The sequence below is a fragment of the Myodes glareolus genome, chromosome 4, assembly GCF_982192425.1.
Source record: "Myodes glareolus chromosome 4, mMyoGla1.1, whole genome shotgun sequence".
Classification (NCBI taxonomy): domain Eukaryota; kingdom Metazoa; phylum Chordata; class Mammalia; order Rodentia; family Cricetidae; genus Myodes; species Myodes glareolus.
This window is the reverse complement of record NC_142029.1, coordinates 25,502,246-25,517,932: the sequence shown is the minus strand read 5'-3', so window position 1 is coordinate 25,517,932 and position 15,687 is coordinate 25,502,246. Positions and strand designations below refer to the sequence as shown.

Genomic DNA, 15,687 nt, shown 5'->3' with positions numbered 1-15,687 from the left:
CTCCAAAGCTACAGAGAAACCCTGTCTCAAAAGAGCAAACAATATGCCATTACTTAGATATTTTAGTAACTACTTCTAACTGTAACACAAGGACATTTCTACTGCCATTTTTAGAAATCATCTAGTCTGAGAGCTGGGCATGATAGTTCATGCCTATAATTCTAACAACATGGGAGGAGGATTGCTGTGAGTTTGAGGCCTGCTGGTGTGAGTTCTAAGACAGTCTAAAGTAAAGGGTGAGATTTTTGAGCCTGACAGTGGTGGCGTACACCTTTAATCCCAGCATTTGGGAGGCAGAGGCAGACAGATCTCTATGAGTTTGAGACCAGCCTTTTCTACAGAGCTAGTTCCAGGACAGCCAGGACTACCAAAAGAAACCCTGTCTTGAAAAACCAAAACCAAACAAACAAACAAAAAAAAGAAATCTTCTTTCAAAAAATAAAGCAAACAAAATCCAACTAACTACCCCTCCCTAAAAAGAAAGAAAAAGGTATGTGTGGGGAGGGAAAAGGTCCACTTTGAATATCTTTCAGCAGTCGTAATCGGCTAAATCATAGGGATTTAAGTAGTATTTATTTGGGATATTTCCCTATTGTTACTTTAAATCCTTATTGCATGAAGAAAACATTTTTGTTGTTCAAATGTCTTGATTTTTCTCATTGAGTGCTGGAATTGAGTATCCTTCCCATGAACACTTTTGAGTACCTTTGGGAAAATGCTGTGTATCTTCAAAATGCTGTGTATCTTCATTGTGACTGTTGTGGTTTCAAAATCTCCAGGATCTGGGGAGCCTGAAAATGCTTTGTACAGATAATTTTTTTAAAAAGATAAGTAGAAGCATTTAGATTCTGCACTGAAGAGGTGTACTCCTCTCCTAGCTCTGAGAGGCGAGGATGATAATACAGTAGATACGACTCCTCCAGATGGAGCAGAGTATGCCATGTTTAAATGTGGACGGTCGTATGCAGGACATTTTGAGGGAAAAAAGGGTAAAGATTGTTTTCGACAAATAGGAAGCAACAAACAGTTCTCTGGGCTTTGGAAAAGTAAGTTGAAATTTTCTAGACTCTGCATGGTGGATTATTTGTAATCAAAGGCAATTTCAAGTTTAGATTTATCTTATTTATTATTTATTTATTTTGGGAGTTTTGGATACAGGGTTTCTCTGTGTGTAGCCCTGGCTGTCCTGGAACTCGCTCACTCTGTAGACCAGGCCGGCCTCAAACTCAGAGATCCACCTGCCTCTGCCTTCTGAGTGCTGGGATTAAAGGCGTGCACCACCACCACCCACATTGGAAGTACTTATTTTTATGTAATCTAGCTTTATACTGTTAACTTCTGACTAGTGTGTTTCAGTAATTACTAAAACATTGCTAATTTTAATCTCATCCCTCAATAATTATACTTTTATCACTGACCTTTATAGGAACGTTTAATTTTACTTGTTTTATCAAAATTTCTAGTTAGTATATTGTGTTTCACCATGACATCTTCATGCACAGATGTCAGTCTCCTTTGTTCTCAGTCACACAGGAACAATTTAAATATAGAGGACATTTGGAAACCATTTGGAAACCACTGTATTATAACCGGAGATCTTCTCTGTGTGTACTGTATAAAGAGGATCAGTTTCCAAAGCCCTGAAGTGCTTATGCTATGCATTATTGTTGTTGTGAAGTCATCCTTCATTCCTGTTCTTCATGGTGCGTGCTAAAAAGATAGCATATGAAGGAGGTTACTGAGCTCACACGGGCAGTTTACCTTTTCAGCTAAACAGCAAGTGCTCTTAGCATGCAACACACTGCTATCAGTAGGGCTTCATGGGCCCACTCTCTAAGCTACTGGTTTATTATTTGGATTCTGAGTAAACAGTAGTTAAATGTATAAGGGAACTGCTAATGAAGTAACCACACACACTCATTTTGAGTCAAGGATTATTTAATATAATTGCCCAATACTCCACATGATACATATATTGTAACCTCCATGCACAGGTGAGAAAACAAAGTGCAGAAAGGTTACTTACTGACTTCTGTGGCTAGTGTGAAAGGCCTGACTTTGAAAGGCTAGTTTCTAAGCTTGTACCCTTAATTGTTATTTTATTTTAAAACTAAATCTACTTCTGGAGACAGAGGATCTATGGTTTTAAAGTCTAGGGGGAAAAGGTATAAAAAGAGATTGATTGAATTCTGAGTTGAGGTTAAGGGTATAAGCTTTCCTGGAATGTGGAGAAGGCTGTACTTGAGCCTACTACATACTACCACTCTCCGTACCCAAGGTAAGTGCAACTGTGGCACCTTAACAGTGAAACTGCCAACTCGCTTAGTCTGTTTATTTTGGTGCCAGTGATCCAACATTTGTTTCACCACTTGAGGTTTTAAGTAATTTCTGTCCTCTGCAGACTGGTTGTTTTCAAAGAACTGGGATGTTCTGTGTCCTAAGGGTTTTCTAGTAAAGGCCAGGGACAGTATTCCACGGTCTTTAGGAAAAGTGTAGATGCATTTGGGTGCAGCATGCATATGGATGTTTACTTTGTTACAGCTCTCCTGCTGTAATAAAATGATTTATTAGGGCTGGAGAGATGGCTTAGTTGGTAAAGGCACTTGTCATCAAGCCTGATCCCCCTGGGTAGACCCACTTGGTAAGAAGGGAACCTTCTCCCAGGGATCATATTCTGGTTTCTGCTTGTGCACCATGGCATGGAACCTCCCCCACCAATAAACACAATAAAACATGGTTTATTAAGCTTGAGTTGACTGAGTGATGATGGTGCACACCTTTAATCCCAGCACTTTTGAGGCAGAGGAATATGGATCTCTGTGAGTTTGAGACCAGCCTCATCTACAGAATGAGTTTTAGGGCAGCCAGGGGTACACAGAGAAACCCTGTTATCAAAAAACAAAAACACAAACAAACAAAACACTTGGAGAGCTATAAAACTGGTAGGAATACAACCAACTGTTGGCTGTTTGTTCACCTGGAGAAATTTGTTTTTCTGAACGTAAGTTGATTTGTGTTTTGTTTGGATTGTTCTAAAGAAATGCCTTTCCATGAGTGTCGCCGATGAGGCCTTCAGAGGAAAGGTCTGACCCATATCCAGGAGAACAGAAACTGCCTTACTGATTTTCACATTGTAGACGCAACTCCAGCATATGGCCCTGCGAAAGCAGGTTGATTAATTTTGTCTACAGAGTTTATTTACTTATTTTTTATAATAGTTCAAGCTGGATGTTAGAATTTTTTTTTTAAAAAAAAACCTTAATAAGAAAAAAAAGCTGTAGGAAAAGCGTCAACATAGAATTAATAGTGGTAATACAAATAGTAGTGAAATGATTCACCGCATGACTCATTTCTTCAAGAGTTCTCATTTTAATTTGGTTAACAATTTCATCATCTTTTATTACTCTTAAAAGCAATATTTAAATTAAAATAAAAATTTCATTTGGCTTTGTAAGGTATGTGAACGGCCATGCAAAAAAACATTATGAAGATGCACAGATAACCTTGCCCAACCATAAGAGGTCAGAAAAGCAAGAGAAAGCTCAGCATACAGTGTGTATGGATTGCAGTAGCTACAGCACATACTGGTAAGTTGATATTTTCTGGAGATGGTTTTGTCTTAACAAATGTGTTCTTGTAAGTTAAGTTTCTTTGTTTGAAAGATTGTTTTGATATCTTCCTTATCTCATTGTGGTTCGGTTCTATTCTCTTCTACTTCCTGAGAGATAAATGTCAAGTATTTAGTGTTACCAACTCAGCATTTCAGGCTATTTTCCCCTGTAAAGTGTCTTACACTTTCAGAGGAGGTTGGAGATACCCATGCCAGGTGATGTATGCCAGTATCCCTAGCATTTTGCAGGCTGAGCAAGATCCTGAGCTACAAAGCTAGATCCTGTGTCCAAAAAGTATCGTTTGGAAGCCTTGCTGTGTCCTTTGTAATATAATGTACATGTCCTTTTCATGTAAATGGTAGTAAAGTCATAGCAGTTTTTTGTGGCTACTTAGGAGTGAGTTATTCAGGCTACAAGGAATGTTCAGCAATTTCCTTCCCATGCACTATATGCAGAGGAATTGGAATCTGCAGTTTTAACTTGTGTATGAAGCAGTTTCTTTTACCTGATCATAAATTATGATCAGGTTTTTTAGTTGTTTTACTTTCAATTCTTATCAATTCAATCTCCAGTTGCTGACTTTGTGGGGGGGCATTTAGAAGACCCTTCTAGTCTTACTTGTATTTACCAAATATTCCTTGAATGTTACATGAAGGCAGTATTGATCAGAAATGGATATTTAAAGTCCAAATATCCTTTTTTGTTGACTTGCTTTTGGTGAGGGGTTTGAGACAGGATTTTGCTGTGTGACCCAGGCTGGCTCTTTCCTCAGCCTCCTGAGTGCTGGGTTTTTGTCACCACACTTGTTTCCAGGGGTTTCTCTAAGACCCACACTTTCTGTTGAAGGGCATGCTGTCTGTAGGAAGATGTCCAGCAAAAGGAAGAAAATTAGACCAGTGCTTTTCCGCACCTTTTAATGTTTTACAAGTTGTAGCATAGTTAAAATTTGACTATTGAACATGTCTGTTCAAGGTTTAACAAGTACTCTTTGGTATTTGAATGATAGAGCAGTGGGGAGAAGAAGTTTAGAGGTGGGTACAGATTCAGTAATAGTGTTTTCTGAGACCCAGGACAGTGTAGAATACTCCTTCCTACCACAAGTAAGCATTAGCCAGGTTGTTGCTGGTGCTTGAACCTGGCCAGGCCTTATAGAAGACTCTACCCCAAGGCATATCATAGTCCTTCATTAATGCCTTCCCCTTTTTATATATCAGAATGGTACAGCTTCTTGGCTTATAGAATCATATATGCTGTGTTTATAACCACTTCTGCTTTAGAGACAGCAGAAATTCAGGTCCTTCTTTGTAGAAGAAACGGCGGGCTGCGTTCCCACCTGGATCCTGGCTAGCTTACCCTGAAATAATTACACGGAAACTGTATTCTTTTAAACACTGCCAGGCCCATTAGCTCTAGCCTTTTATTGGCTAACTCTTACATATTGATTCAACCCATTTCTAATAATCTGTATAGCACCACGAGGTTGTGGCTTACCGGGAAGGATCTTAACCTGCGTCCATCTTGGAGAGGAGAGCTATAGTGTCTGCCTCACTGCCTTCTTCCTCCCAGCATTCTGTTCTGTCTTCCCCGCCTACCTATATTCTGACCTATCAGGCCAAGCAGTTTTCTTTATTAATTAACCAATGAGAGTAACACATAGACTGATGATCCTCCTCCATCAGTTCTTGAATGTCTTGTCTCCCCATCACAGTCATAGGTCATATCAACCAGTGTGGTGAAGGTGCTGACAGCACTCACTCTTGATTTCAGTTAGCAGTGTGCATGGGATGCTCAAAAGGGAAGCTTTGTCAATACAGTTGAATCTGTATGCTGTAAAAAGCTTGCTGATGACTTTCTTGCTATTGGTAAAATTCTGAGGAAATGGCAACTCTTTGAGGAAATCTTTGACGAAATTTCAAGGATCAGCTTCATGGGTTGAAATTATTTTCATAGGCCTTTATAAGAACATCTATTATATATTTTATTGGCTTTGCATTTTCGTTAGCTTGACATTGGAGTTTAATTTCTTTTACATTGCTGTAGCATGCAAAGGTAGTAGACATCATTTCATGGCCGAATTGAATTAGAAAATCTTGAACCTTGGTGAAGAATGCACCCGGGAGTGGCAGAAGCTTTTTGGCCAATTGCCAGTCTTTTGTGTGCAGTTGAACAGAGCTGTAAGTGTGTAGATACCCAGAGCTTCAGAAATGCAGAAAAGAAGCTGCAGCTGGAGGGGTCACATTAGCTGCATTTGTAGGCTTGAGAACAAAATGCCAGGGAAACACACTGCAAATTACACTGACATGTAAATCCCCCAAAGGAATTGGTGATTGATGTGAGTTCATGAGGCTTTGGTTGGAATTAGGGTTTTTTCCCCCATACCTTAACTGTTAGAGAGAAACAGATTTCTCTGAGTAGGGGTATTGTGTCATTTCTCAATGTTGTTTAGGAAGTTCCTTTGTACATCAGGTTTCCAATGGCTAGACTAAATGATAATGTTCAAAGGTAAAAATACTTGAATATTTGATTGTTAAGCATTTTGACTTAAGCTCTTCTTCCACTTCTCCTAGTAGCTTACCCAGATTGAACCTAGCTCAGTATTGCACATGCTCAGGAAACACTACTGATTTGTATCCCAGTCTCTTTTTATTTCTATTTTTTATTAATTTGAGAAAAAGTTTTGCTAAAATATGTAGGCTGTCCTTGATCTTGTCAGTAGGAGCCCAGGATTTACCCTCTCAAATGCTGGCATTACAGGTGTGAGCTATTACACTCAATTTTGTGAAAACCTCCCCACCTCTTTATGGTTGGTGTTATAAGGTATTCTGAGGCTAACAGTTGTTATTGCCTGTGTGTGTTCATGTGTGTGCATATACATGTCATTCCAACTGCACCATTTTCCCAGCCCCTGCTTACAGTCTTTGTTTTCTTTTTCCAAGAGTCTTGCTCTGCCCCTTCCTTGCATATAAAGTTATCACTGAAAATTCCTTTCTCCTAACTCCAGTTACAGGGGATAATCTCTACTGAACTCTAGCTTCCAGGACACTAGTCATTTCCTGTTCCATGTCAGTCATTTATAAATCTCCTTGGAGACTGCAGAAGCTACCTCTTAGATCTTTCTGTTTTCCTCTTTGTCTTATGCAGACTAAGCAGTGTATGTTTGAATGATGAAGGACTGGGGCAGGAGCTCAGTACTGAAACACTTGCCAAGTGTGGAAAGCCTAGTTCAGTCTCTAGTACTGGGGTGGAGAAGATTTGGTTAGCTGTCTTTTAAAAGGGGGAAAGGATGTAGCAAATCTACAATATGTGTCCTTTGGTCATCATAAAGGGCTGAAGGCTCATGACAGAAGGCAAACACTTTCCCTTCTGTGGGTAGGCAGGGAGCCTCTTTTAATTCTGATGTTAGCATATATGGTAATCCTGACATAAGCAGAGCTTCCAGAGAGAAAGCATATACACTAATTCTGATAGAAGAGAGCCTCCAAAGAGAAGGCGTATATGGTAAAAGTTGTGGTTTGGCACAAGCCCACTCCCTGAGAAAATCCAGCTGACATGAAACAGATAAAGGAAGGTTTCAATAGTGAAAATCTTCCCAAAATTTTTATATAAAGACCAATTTTCAGTTTATTGTTTCAGTTTATTGTTCATCCTGTTCCCTTTCCGATGCAAATGGAATTATATGTGGTATACGTTATTGCAGTTGAAAAGAAGCACAAATTAAAATTAGTTTTATGTAAACAGACATATGATGGCAATAGATTAAAAATACCAAATAAGTCATTGATATCTGACTTAGTCAGCTTTAATCCTTGTAAGCAGTAGCCGGATGAGAATGAAGGATTACGAAAAAATATTAAAATTACTAGAATGTCTTTTTCCCAAAAGCATCCCTTCAAACTAATATGAAATATGAACTCATTTATGTCTAAAACTGTTTGTATTTCAGATTAATTTTATTTGTATTATCCTTTTAACAGTTATGATTAAAAAATAAAAAATTATTGTCACATAAACTCTTTAAATGTCAATTTGATTACCCCCCCCCCTCTTTTTTTTTGGTATTTTGAGACAGTTTCTCTGTGTAGCCCTGGGTATCCTGGAACTCACTCAGTAAACCTTGAACTCAAAGAGATCCACCTGCCTCTGTCTCCTGAGTGATGGGGATTAAAGGCGTGTGCCATCACTGCCCAGGTTGGCTGGTTTCTCTCCTCCCCCCCCATCCCTCTCCTCCCCTTGAAGGTAGGGTCTAGCTTTGTGGTCAAGGCTGGCCCCAAACCCATGCTTTGTTCCTGAGTATTGGGATTGCTTCTCCTCTCCTGCCTCAGATTCCCTCCTTTTCCCTGAGGGATGGGGAGGGGTGGCAGAAGGTCTCTTCACTGTGTTGTCTAAGCTGGCCTGGACTCCTGGGCTCAGGCCATCCTTCTGAGTAATGGAGATCACAGGCATAGACACAAGCTGTCAGTGTTTTAAAGAAAGGAAAGCAGGGAGAGATTTACTTAAAAATTGTGTTTTGAAGTTTAAAAAGAAACTTTGTAATAGAAGCGACCTCAAATCATGAAAGACTTCTTTAATAAGCCAGTGCTTATCTGATTTTAGCAGAGGACGGGTATTTTATCTGAGTGTACTCTCTTCATTTTCATAATTGGATATTTGAGGCTAAGACAGTAGAATTTAATAAAAGAATTTAAATATACTGTTGATTTCTAAAGACTTTCTTTTGGATTTTAACTTCAAGTTTGAAATACGAAGTTAGTAGAATGTCAACTTGCATTTTCTTCAGTATCTGTCATTTATAATAAAGTGTTTGGTTCTACTTGTAAACATCAAAATGTTAGGCATTTGAATGAAAAGGAGGTGCTTTCTGAGTCCTAGCTACTTTCTTTTGTGGTATTTAACATGCTTTTTATGAGGTGTTTGCTCCTTCACCATTGCTTAACAAAGTTACTTTCTTTGCATAATGGTTCCTTCTTGTTTCAGATGAATGAAGAATCGTTTTATTAAGTATATTTACTTAGTTCATCAAGAATTTGATGTGAAACCTTATGTTATTAGTAACTTCCATAATATCATCAATAGCAGTGGGGAAACAAGCAAATGCTGTATGGAGAACATTAAAGTTAAGAAAGAGGTGGAGATTGTCTCTGGTTTTGGATATGACTTGTATGTTATTCAGTATAGTAGCAATTGGGAAGTTAAATGTTATGAATATAATTGAGAAATTCAGTATTTTGTTTTAATTTATTTTACTAAGAAGAATTTAAGTAACTCCATGTGGCTAGTTTAGTACTGGATAATTTAGTTGCAACATAATGAATTTAACACTGACTAAATTAATTTTACGAAACTCAAAAAACTTTAAGGAAGAAATCTGATAGAAGGTCCAGAAAGAAACCAATTTCAAAATAATCTTTGTTAATTAAAATAATTGCAAATAGAGCTGGGCAGTGGTGGTGCACACCTTTAATCCCAGCACTCAGGAGGCAGACACAGGTGGATCTCTGTGAGTTCGAGACCAGCCTGGTCTACAGAGTAACCCTGTCTCAAAAAACAGAAAACAAAACAAAACAAAATAATTGCAAATAAATGTGCCTTAAAAATAAACTCATTTAGTATATTTTAATAGTTAAATATTTAGTAAGTTAATTCCACTTGTCAGCCAACATTCATTTTCAAAGAAGCCTCAGATTATTTTATCTTAAAAGCAAAAAAATGTATTTTATAAGTATTGAAAACCAACCCTCATTTTAATAAAACCGCTGTTACTAAATATGTTCTCTAATTTAAAAAAATCAGTTTTAATTCATACACATATGTATGTGTCTGTTTTGAGTGTATGTCACATGTGTGTGCAGATGCCTGTGGAGATCAGAAGAAGGAGGGCATTGGATTCCCTTAGAGCTGGAGTTAGAAGTGGTTTGTGAGCCCATCTATCATGGGTGCTGGGAACTGAATTTGCTTCCTCAGGAGAGCTGTCCTTCCAGCTCTCCAAATATGATTTGTAAATGTTATTTTTCATTTTAATATTCAATTTACCTAATTTTTCTTGTTTTGCTTTTGTTGTTGTTTTTTTCCCTTTTCTACCAAATAATGAGCCTTTCTCCTTACTAAAAGATAGTCTGTTAACAAGTAGAGCTCACATTTACTTGAAGAGTCACTGAAAATCGCTAAGGAAATGATCACGTGAATATGTGTGTGTGTGTGTGTGTGTGTGTGTGTGTGTGTATATATATATATATATATATATATATATATATATATATGTATGATAGCTTAACAGTTGGTTCAGGGATCCAGACAGTCCGTGGCTTCTAGGAATGTTAAGATTTTCTGAATTTTGATTTCCTTGTGCTGTCCTAGTTTCTCCTATCACAGTTTCTCAGTGTAAGTCACAGAGGATCCAGGAGAGGAGCTTTCTGGTTCATTTCAGCTAAACTTTGCATAGCACTTGCATCTTCACGTGATGGAGCATGCACACGTGCGATTTTGCTCTCAGGCCAGGGAAGATAATAAATCAAGATTATTTAAATCAAGAAGTAGGAGGCTGGAGAGGAATAAAGAAAACCAACATTGCTAGGTGGTGATGATGGTGGTGATGGTGGTGCATGCCTTTAATCCCAACACTTGGGAGGCAGAGGCAGGGGGAATCTCTGAGTTCAAGGCCAGCCTGGTCCACAGGGTAAGTTCCAGGACAGCCAGGGCTGTACAGAGAAGCCCTGTCTTGAAAAGCACCACCCCCCGGCCCCACAAAAAAAAAAAAAAGGAGAAGGAAAACCAATATTTATTGATGCTCCCTTTGCCTTCAGTGTAGTGTGGTAAAAATCAAATACATAAAAATTATATCCTAATAAGTGTTCTTACTAGTGACATTAAGAGTGTTGAGATGCAGGGCAGTTGTGAATACTTTAAAAAATTCTGTCTCTCTCTCTCTCTCTCTCTCTCTCTCTCTCTCTCTCTCTCTCTCTCTGTGTTGCCTGCATGTAATACTTTAAAAAATTCTGTGTTTGGTGTGTGTTTGTGTTTTGTCTGCATGTATGTTTATGCATTGCATGTGTGTCTGGTGCCCCTTGGAGGCCAGAAGAGGGCATTGGATTTCCTAGAATTGGAGTTACAGACTATTATGCACTGCCATGTAGGTGCTGGAATTTGAACCTGAGTCCCCTGGAAGAGCAGCCATCTTTCCAGTCCAGTGTAGAGACTTTTAAAAAAATATGTTTTAAAGATCATGAAAAGAAGTAAAAATGTAGTTCTTTCTTAAAGAATTAAGCCTTTTAAAAACATTTATTTATGCTGGGTGTGGTCCCTTTGGCTGTAAGGGAGTCAGAGGCTCTGAGTTTCAGGCCAGCTAGGGCTACATAGAGAAACCCTGTCTCACAAAACAAAATATTTATTTACTATAATTGTGTGTATATGCTGTGGGACAATGGTCTTCTACTCTGTAAAGATTTGTCGCTTGTATTGCTTTAATAAAATGCTGATTGGCCAGTAGCCAGGCCAGTATAGGTGGGACAACCAGAACAGGAGAATTCTGGGAAGAGGAAAGACTCAACTTGCAGTTGTAACCCAGATGCAGAGGAAGGAAGACGAGATTGCCTCGCTGATAAAGGGTATCAAGCCACATGGTTAACACATACAAAAATTATGGGTTATAAGAGTTAATAAGCCTGAGCTAATGGGCCAACCAGTTTATAATTAATGTAGACCTCTGTGTGTTTCTTTGGGGCTGAACAACTGTGGGATCAGGCAGGACAGAAACCTCTGTCAACAAATGGTGCCCAATGTGGGTCACAAACCCACGCCCCTGGCATTAAGAGTCATGTGATCGATCTATCTATCTATCTATCTATCTATCTATCTATCTATCTATCTATCTATCTATCTATCTATCTATTGTTGTTTACAAGCCACGGTACATGTGGAGGTCAGAACAACTTGCAGGAACTGGTTCTCTTCATCCATCATGGAAGTTTAGGAATCAAATACTCTAACCACTGATCCCTCTTGCTTTTCAGAATTTAGTTATTTTTTCATTGTTTAGTAAAATTGTATTAGTTAATGATATGGTGTAATATTAAATAATTTTAGAACAGGTAGCATCTTAGATGCCTTAAATTATCAGTGCTTATTACAAGAAATCATGTAGCCCTCCTATATACAGATGGACTGAGAAAGAAATCAGGGAAACAATACATTTCATAATAGCCTCAAATAATTACAAATATCTTTGGGTAACTCTAATCAAGCAAGTAAAAGTCTTGTATGGCAAAAACCTTAAGACACTGAAGAAAGAAATTGAAGAAGATAGCAGAAGATGGAAAGCTCTCCCATTCTCGTTCATCAGTAATATTAGTATAGTTAAAATGGTCATCCTATCAAAAATGATATACATACTCAGTGCATTCCCCATCAAATTCCAACATAGTTCTTCACACATTTTGAAAGGACACTCTTCAACTTCATATGGAAATACAAGAAACCCAAGATAACTAAAACAATTTTGAATAATATAAGAATTGCTGGAGGTCTCACCACCCCTGATTTTAAGTTTTTCTACTTAACTATATTAATAAAAATAGAACATTATTGGTACAAAAGCAGACATATTGATCAATGGACTCTAACTGAAAACCCAGTCATAAATACATACACCTGTGGACACCTGATTTTTTTTTTTATATAAAGAAGCCAGAAATGTAAACTGGGAAACAAAGCATCTTCAACAAATGATACTGGTCAAACTGGATGGCTGCATGTAGAAGAATTTAAACATAATCATACTTGTCACCCTGCACAAAACGCAAGCCCAAGTGGCTCAAAGACCTCAACATAAAACCAGATACCCTGAGCCTGAAAGAGGAGAAAGTGGGAAATATCCTTGAACTCATTGGAAGACTTTCTGAATACAACCCTATTAGCACAGGCACTAAGACCAACAATTAACAAATGGGACCTCATGAAACTGAGAAATTTTCTCCATGGAACAGGATACCGTCATTCAGACAAAGCAGCAGACTACAGAATGGGAAAAGACTTTTAACAGTTATCTGATAAGAGGGCTAAAATCAAAAATATATTAAAAATATATTAAGAACTCAAAAATACTAGATATCAAGAAAATATAATCCGATTTAAATATAGGGTACAGATCTAAATAGAATTCTCAAAAGAGGAAACGCAAACGGCTGAGAAACACTTAAAAAATGTCAGCACTCTTAGTCATCAGGGAAATGCGAATCAAAACTACTTTGAGATTATCTATTTTATACCTATCAGCATAGCTAAGATCATTATCAAAAGTGACAGTTTATGCCAGTGAAGATATGGAGGATGGGGAAAACTGGTAGGAGTGCAAACTTGCACAGTTATGTTGGAAATCAGTGTGGCAATTCCTCAAGAAGAATTAATGTAGACCTCTGTGTGGGAATCTTATCTCAAGATCCAGCTATACCACTCTTAGGCATATATACTTGAAGGTTGTTTTATCCTAACACAGGGACACTTGTTTGGCTGTGTTCACTGCAGCTCCGTTCATAATAGCCAGAAATTGGAATCACTGTCCCTCAACAGATTGGATAAAGAAAATGTGGTATACCTACACAGTGAAGTATTAGTCATCTGTTAAATCATGAAATTCATAAGCATATGGATGGAACGAGAAAAAAAATCATCCTCAATGAGGTGATACAGCCCCAGAGAGGCAAATATGGTATGTATTTGCTTATATATGGATATTAGCTGTTAACTCAATGATAAACAAACTACTTTCCATAGAACCACAGAAGTGAGTTACAGAGTAAGGGACTGGGGAGGACAGATAACTCTCCTGTTGTGGAATATATTAGTTTAAGATGTGTTACATTCACTTACGTGCTGGAACATTTGTTTAATGATGCAAAGATGTGCTGCATTCTTTTATGTTGCATTTGTTTAACTGTGCTTAGGCAGGCAAAGCTGTGCTACTTTGCCTGCCTAAAACATTCGATTGGCCTAATAAAGAACTGCATGATCAATAGCAAGGCAGGAGAAAATATCGGCAGGGCTGAAATGCAGGAAGAAGAAATAGGAGGAGAAATCTAGGCAAGAGAAGGAGGAGTGAGAAAAGGAGAAGAGAAGGATGCAAGGGGCCAGCCACACAGAGTAAGAAGGAAAGAAAGATACATAGAATAAAACTGGTGCTGGAGAGATGGCTCAGAGGTTAAGAGCACAGCCTGCTCTTCCAAAGGTTCTGAGTTCAATTCTCAGCAACCGAAATCTGGTGCCCTCTTCTGGTCTGCAAGCATACATGGAGGCAGAGTACTGTATATTAATAAATAATAAATAAATCTTTAAATAAAAAAAGAAAGGTAAAAACTCAGAGGTAAAACTTGAAGAGAAACAGGATAATTAAAGTTAGGAAAGCTGACTAGAAACAACCCAAGCTAATGCCAGGCGTTCATAAGTAAGAATAAGTCTCCGTGTGTAAATTTGGAAGCTGGGTGATGGACACTCAAAGAATAAAAATAAACCAAAACAAAACAAAAACCAACTACACTCTTCCTAAGCAAGAAAAATAGGACAGTTATGGCTATATTGGGGTGAGGGGGCTTGTAAATGAAAATTTAGTTTCCTCCAAGGGGCAAACTACTCTAAATGACAAGCTGCATGCCCTGCATGCCCAGCAGTAGATGCCAATAGAAAATGCACTCAACAGCGTCTTTGGAGGGTCCTTTTCTCACAGTGTTGTGTTGAAGTTTTTCATTTTTGTTTTTTTAAAAAATACTTTCTAATATAATATATATGTGTATATATATATCTCCACCCTTTTTTACCCTACACATCTTTTGCATATGAATTAAATGGCTTCCAGTTTAGTATTTTTATGTGATTCCAGAGTGTGCAAATGTGGGTCTCTGATTTTTGTGCATTCTCTTGGACTTTTTTCCTTTTGTTTGTTCTGTCGATTCCAATGGGATAGTTTTGCTTTATTATATTTTATTTTATTATTATCCCTCAGAAATCTGTTTTCTACTGAAAGGGAGAAAGGAAGCCGATCTAATGAGAGAGGTGGTGGAAAAGAACTGGAAGCTGTAGAGGGCGGGGCAACAATCATAATATGTGAGAAGAAAATCTATTTTCTTTTCTTTCTTTCTTTTTTTTTTTTTAAGACAGGGTTTCTCTGTAGTTTTGGAGCCTGTCCTGGAACTAGCTCTTGTAGACTATGCAGGCCTCAAACTCACAGAGATCCACCTGCCTCTGCCTCCCGAGTGCTGGGATTAAAGGTGTGCGTCACCACCGCCCAGCCTGAAAATCTATTTTCAATTAAAGGGGGAAGTAGAGTCAGAGCCAGCAGAATGGCTCAGTGGATAAGGGTCCTTACTACCAAGGCTGACACCTGAGTGATCCCAAGGACTTACCTGGTGGGAAGAGAGAGTCTGTTTGCCTGTTGTTCTACTACATGGGTGTGGCATACATTCATACAGACAAACACAATAAATGAGTCAGTGAAAGTCAAATAAAAAAATTTAACTTGTAGATTCATACTATTTCATGTATTATTAAAATAAGTGGGGTGCCAAGTTTTTTTCTCTTAATTGCATTTATATTGATGAGAAAACTGACTCATGAGAGCAGTTGATTTTATTTAGATTTGAAATTTTCTAAATTACAGACACATCTGTTCAAGTAATCCATGAACTCTTGTAATAACTTGTATTATCTCAAATGGTACACTGCAAACTAAAACTCACCTCAGTTTATCTGCATGAACATAGTCATCCTTCACATATTTCTTAAGTTCTGCAAATTTACATAATGCTGATACAGTTAAAGTCTATGCTTTATTATTATTATTATTGTTACTTGATACCGGGTCTTGATATGTAGCTTAGGCCGGCCTCCATCTCATGTTTCTCCTGCTTTAGTCTCTTGACTGCTGGCCTTACATGTGGGTGGGTGTCAACACTCCCTGTCTGACTGACATCAGGATAAGCATTGGTAAACCCTTCCACAACTCAAACAGCCAATGTTGGCAGAAAATATGTGGTCATTATCTCAATATCTTCTATTTATTTTGATAATTCTGTAAACCGTGATGAGTCACATT

The 15,687-nt window shown here is 38.1% G+C and overlaps 1 protein-coding gene across 5 annotated transcripts in view; it reads left to right on the top strand.

Annotated features, from left to right (window-relative positions):
* The window catches only part of Usp3 (ubiquitin specific peptidase 3), a 90,910-nt gene that overhangs the window by 34,709 nt on the left and 40,514 nt on the right, over positions 1 to 15,687 (top strand). For all 5 annotated transcript variants that reach the window (XM_087905332.1, XM_048424009.3, XM_048424007.3 and 2 more), the window contains exon 3: positions 3,456 to 3,587. In XM_087905332.1, the coding sequence (XP_087761458.1) occupies positions 3,456 to 3,587 (132 nt within the window). The remainder of the gene's footprint in view (positions 1 to 3,455; positions 3,588 to 15,687) is intronic.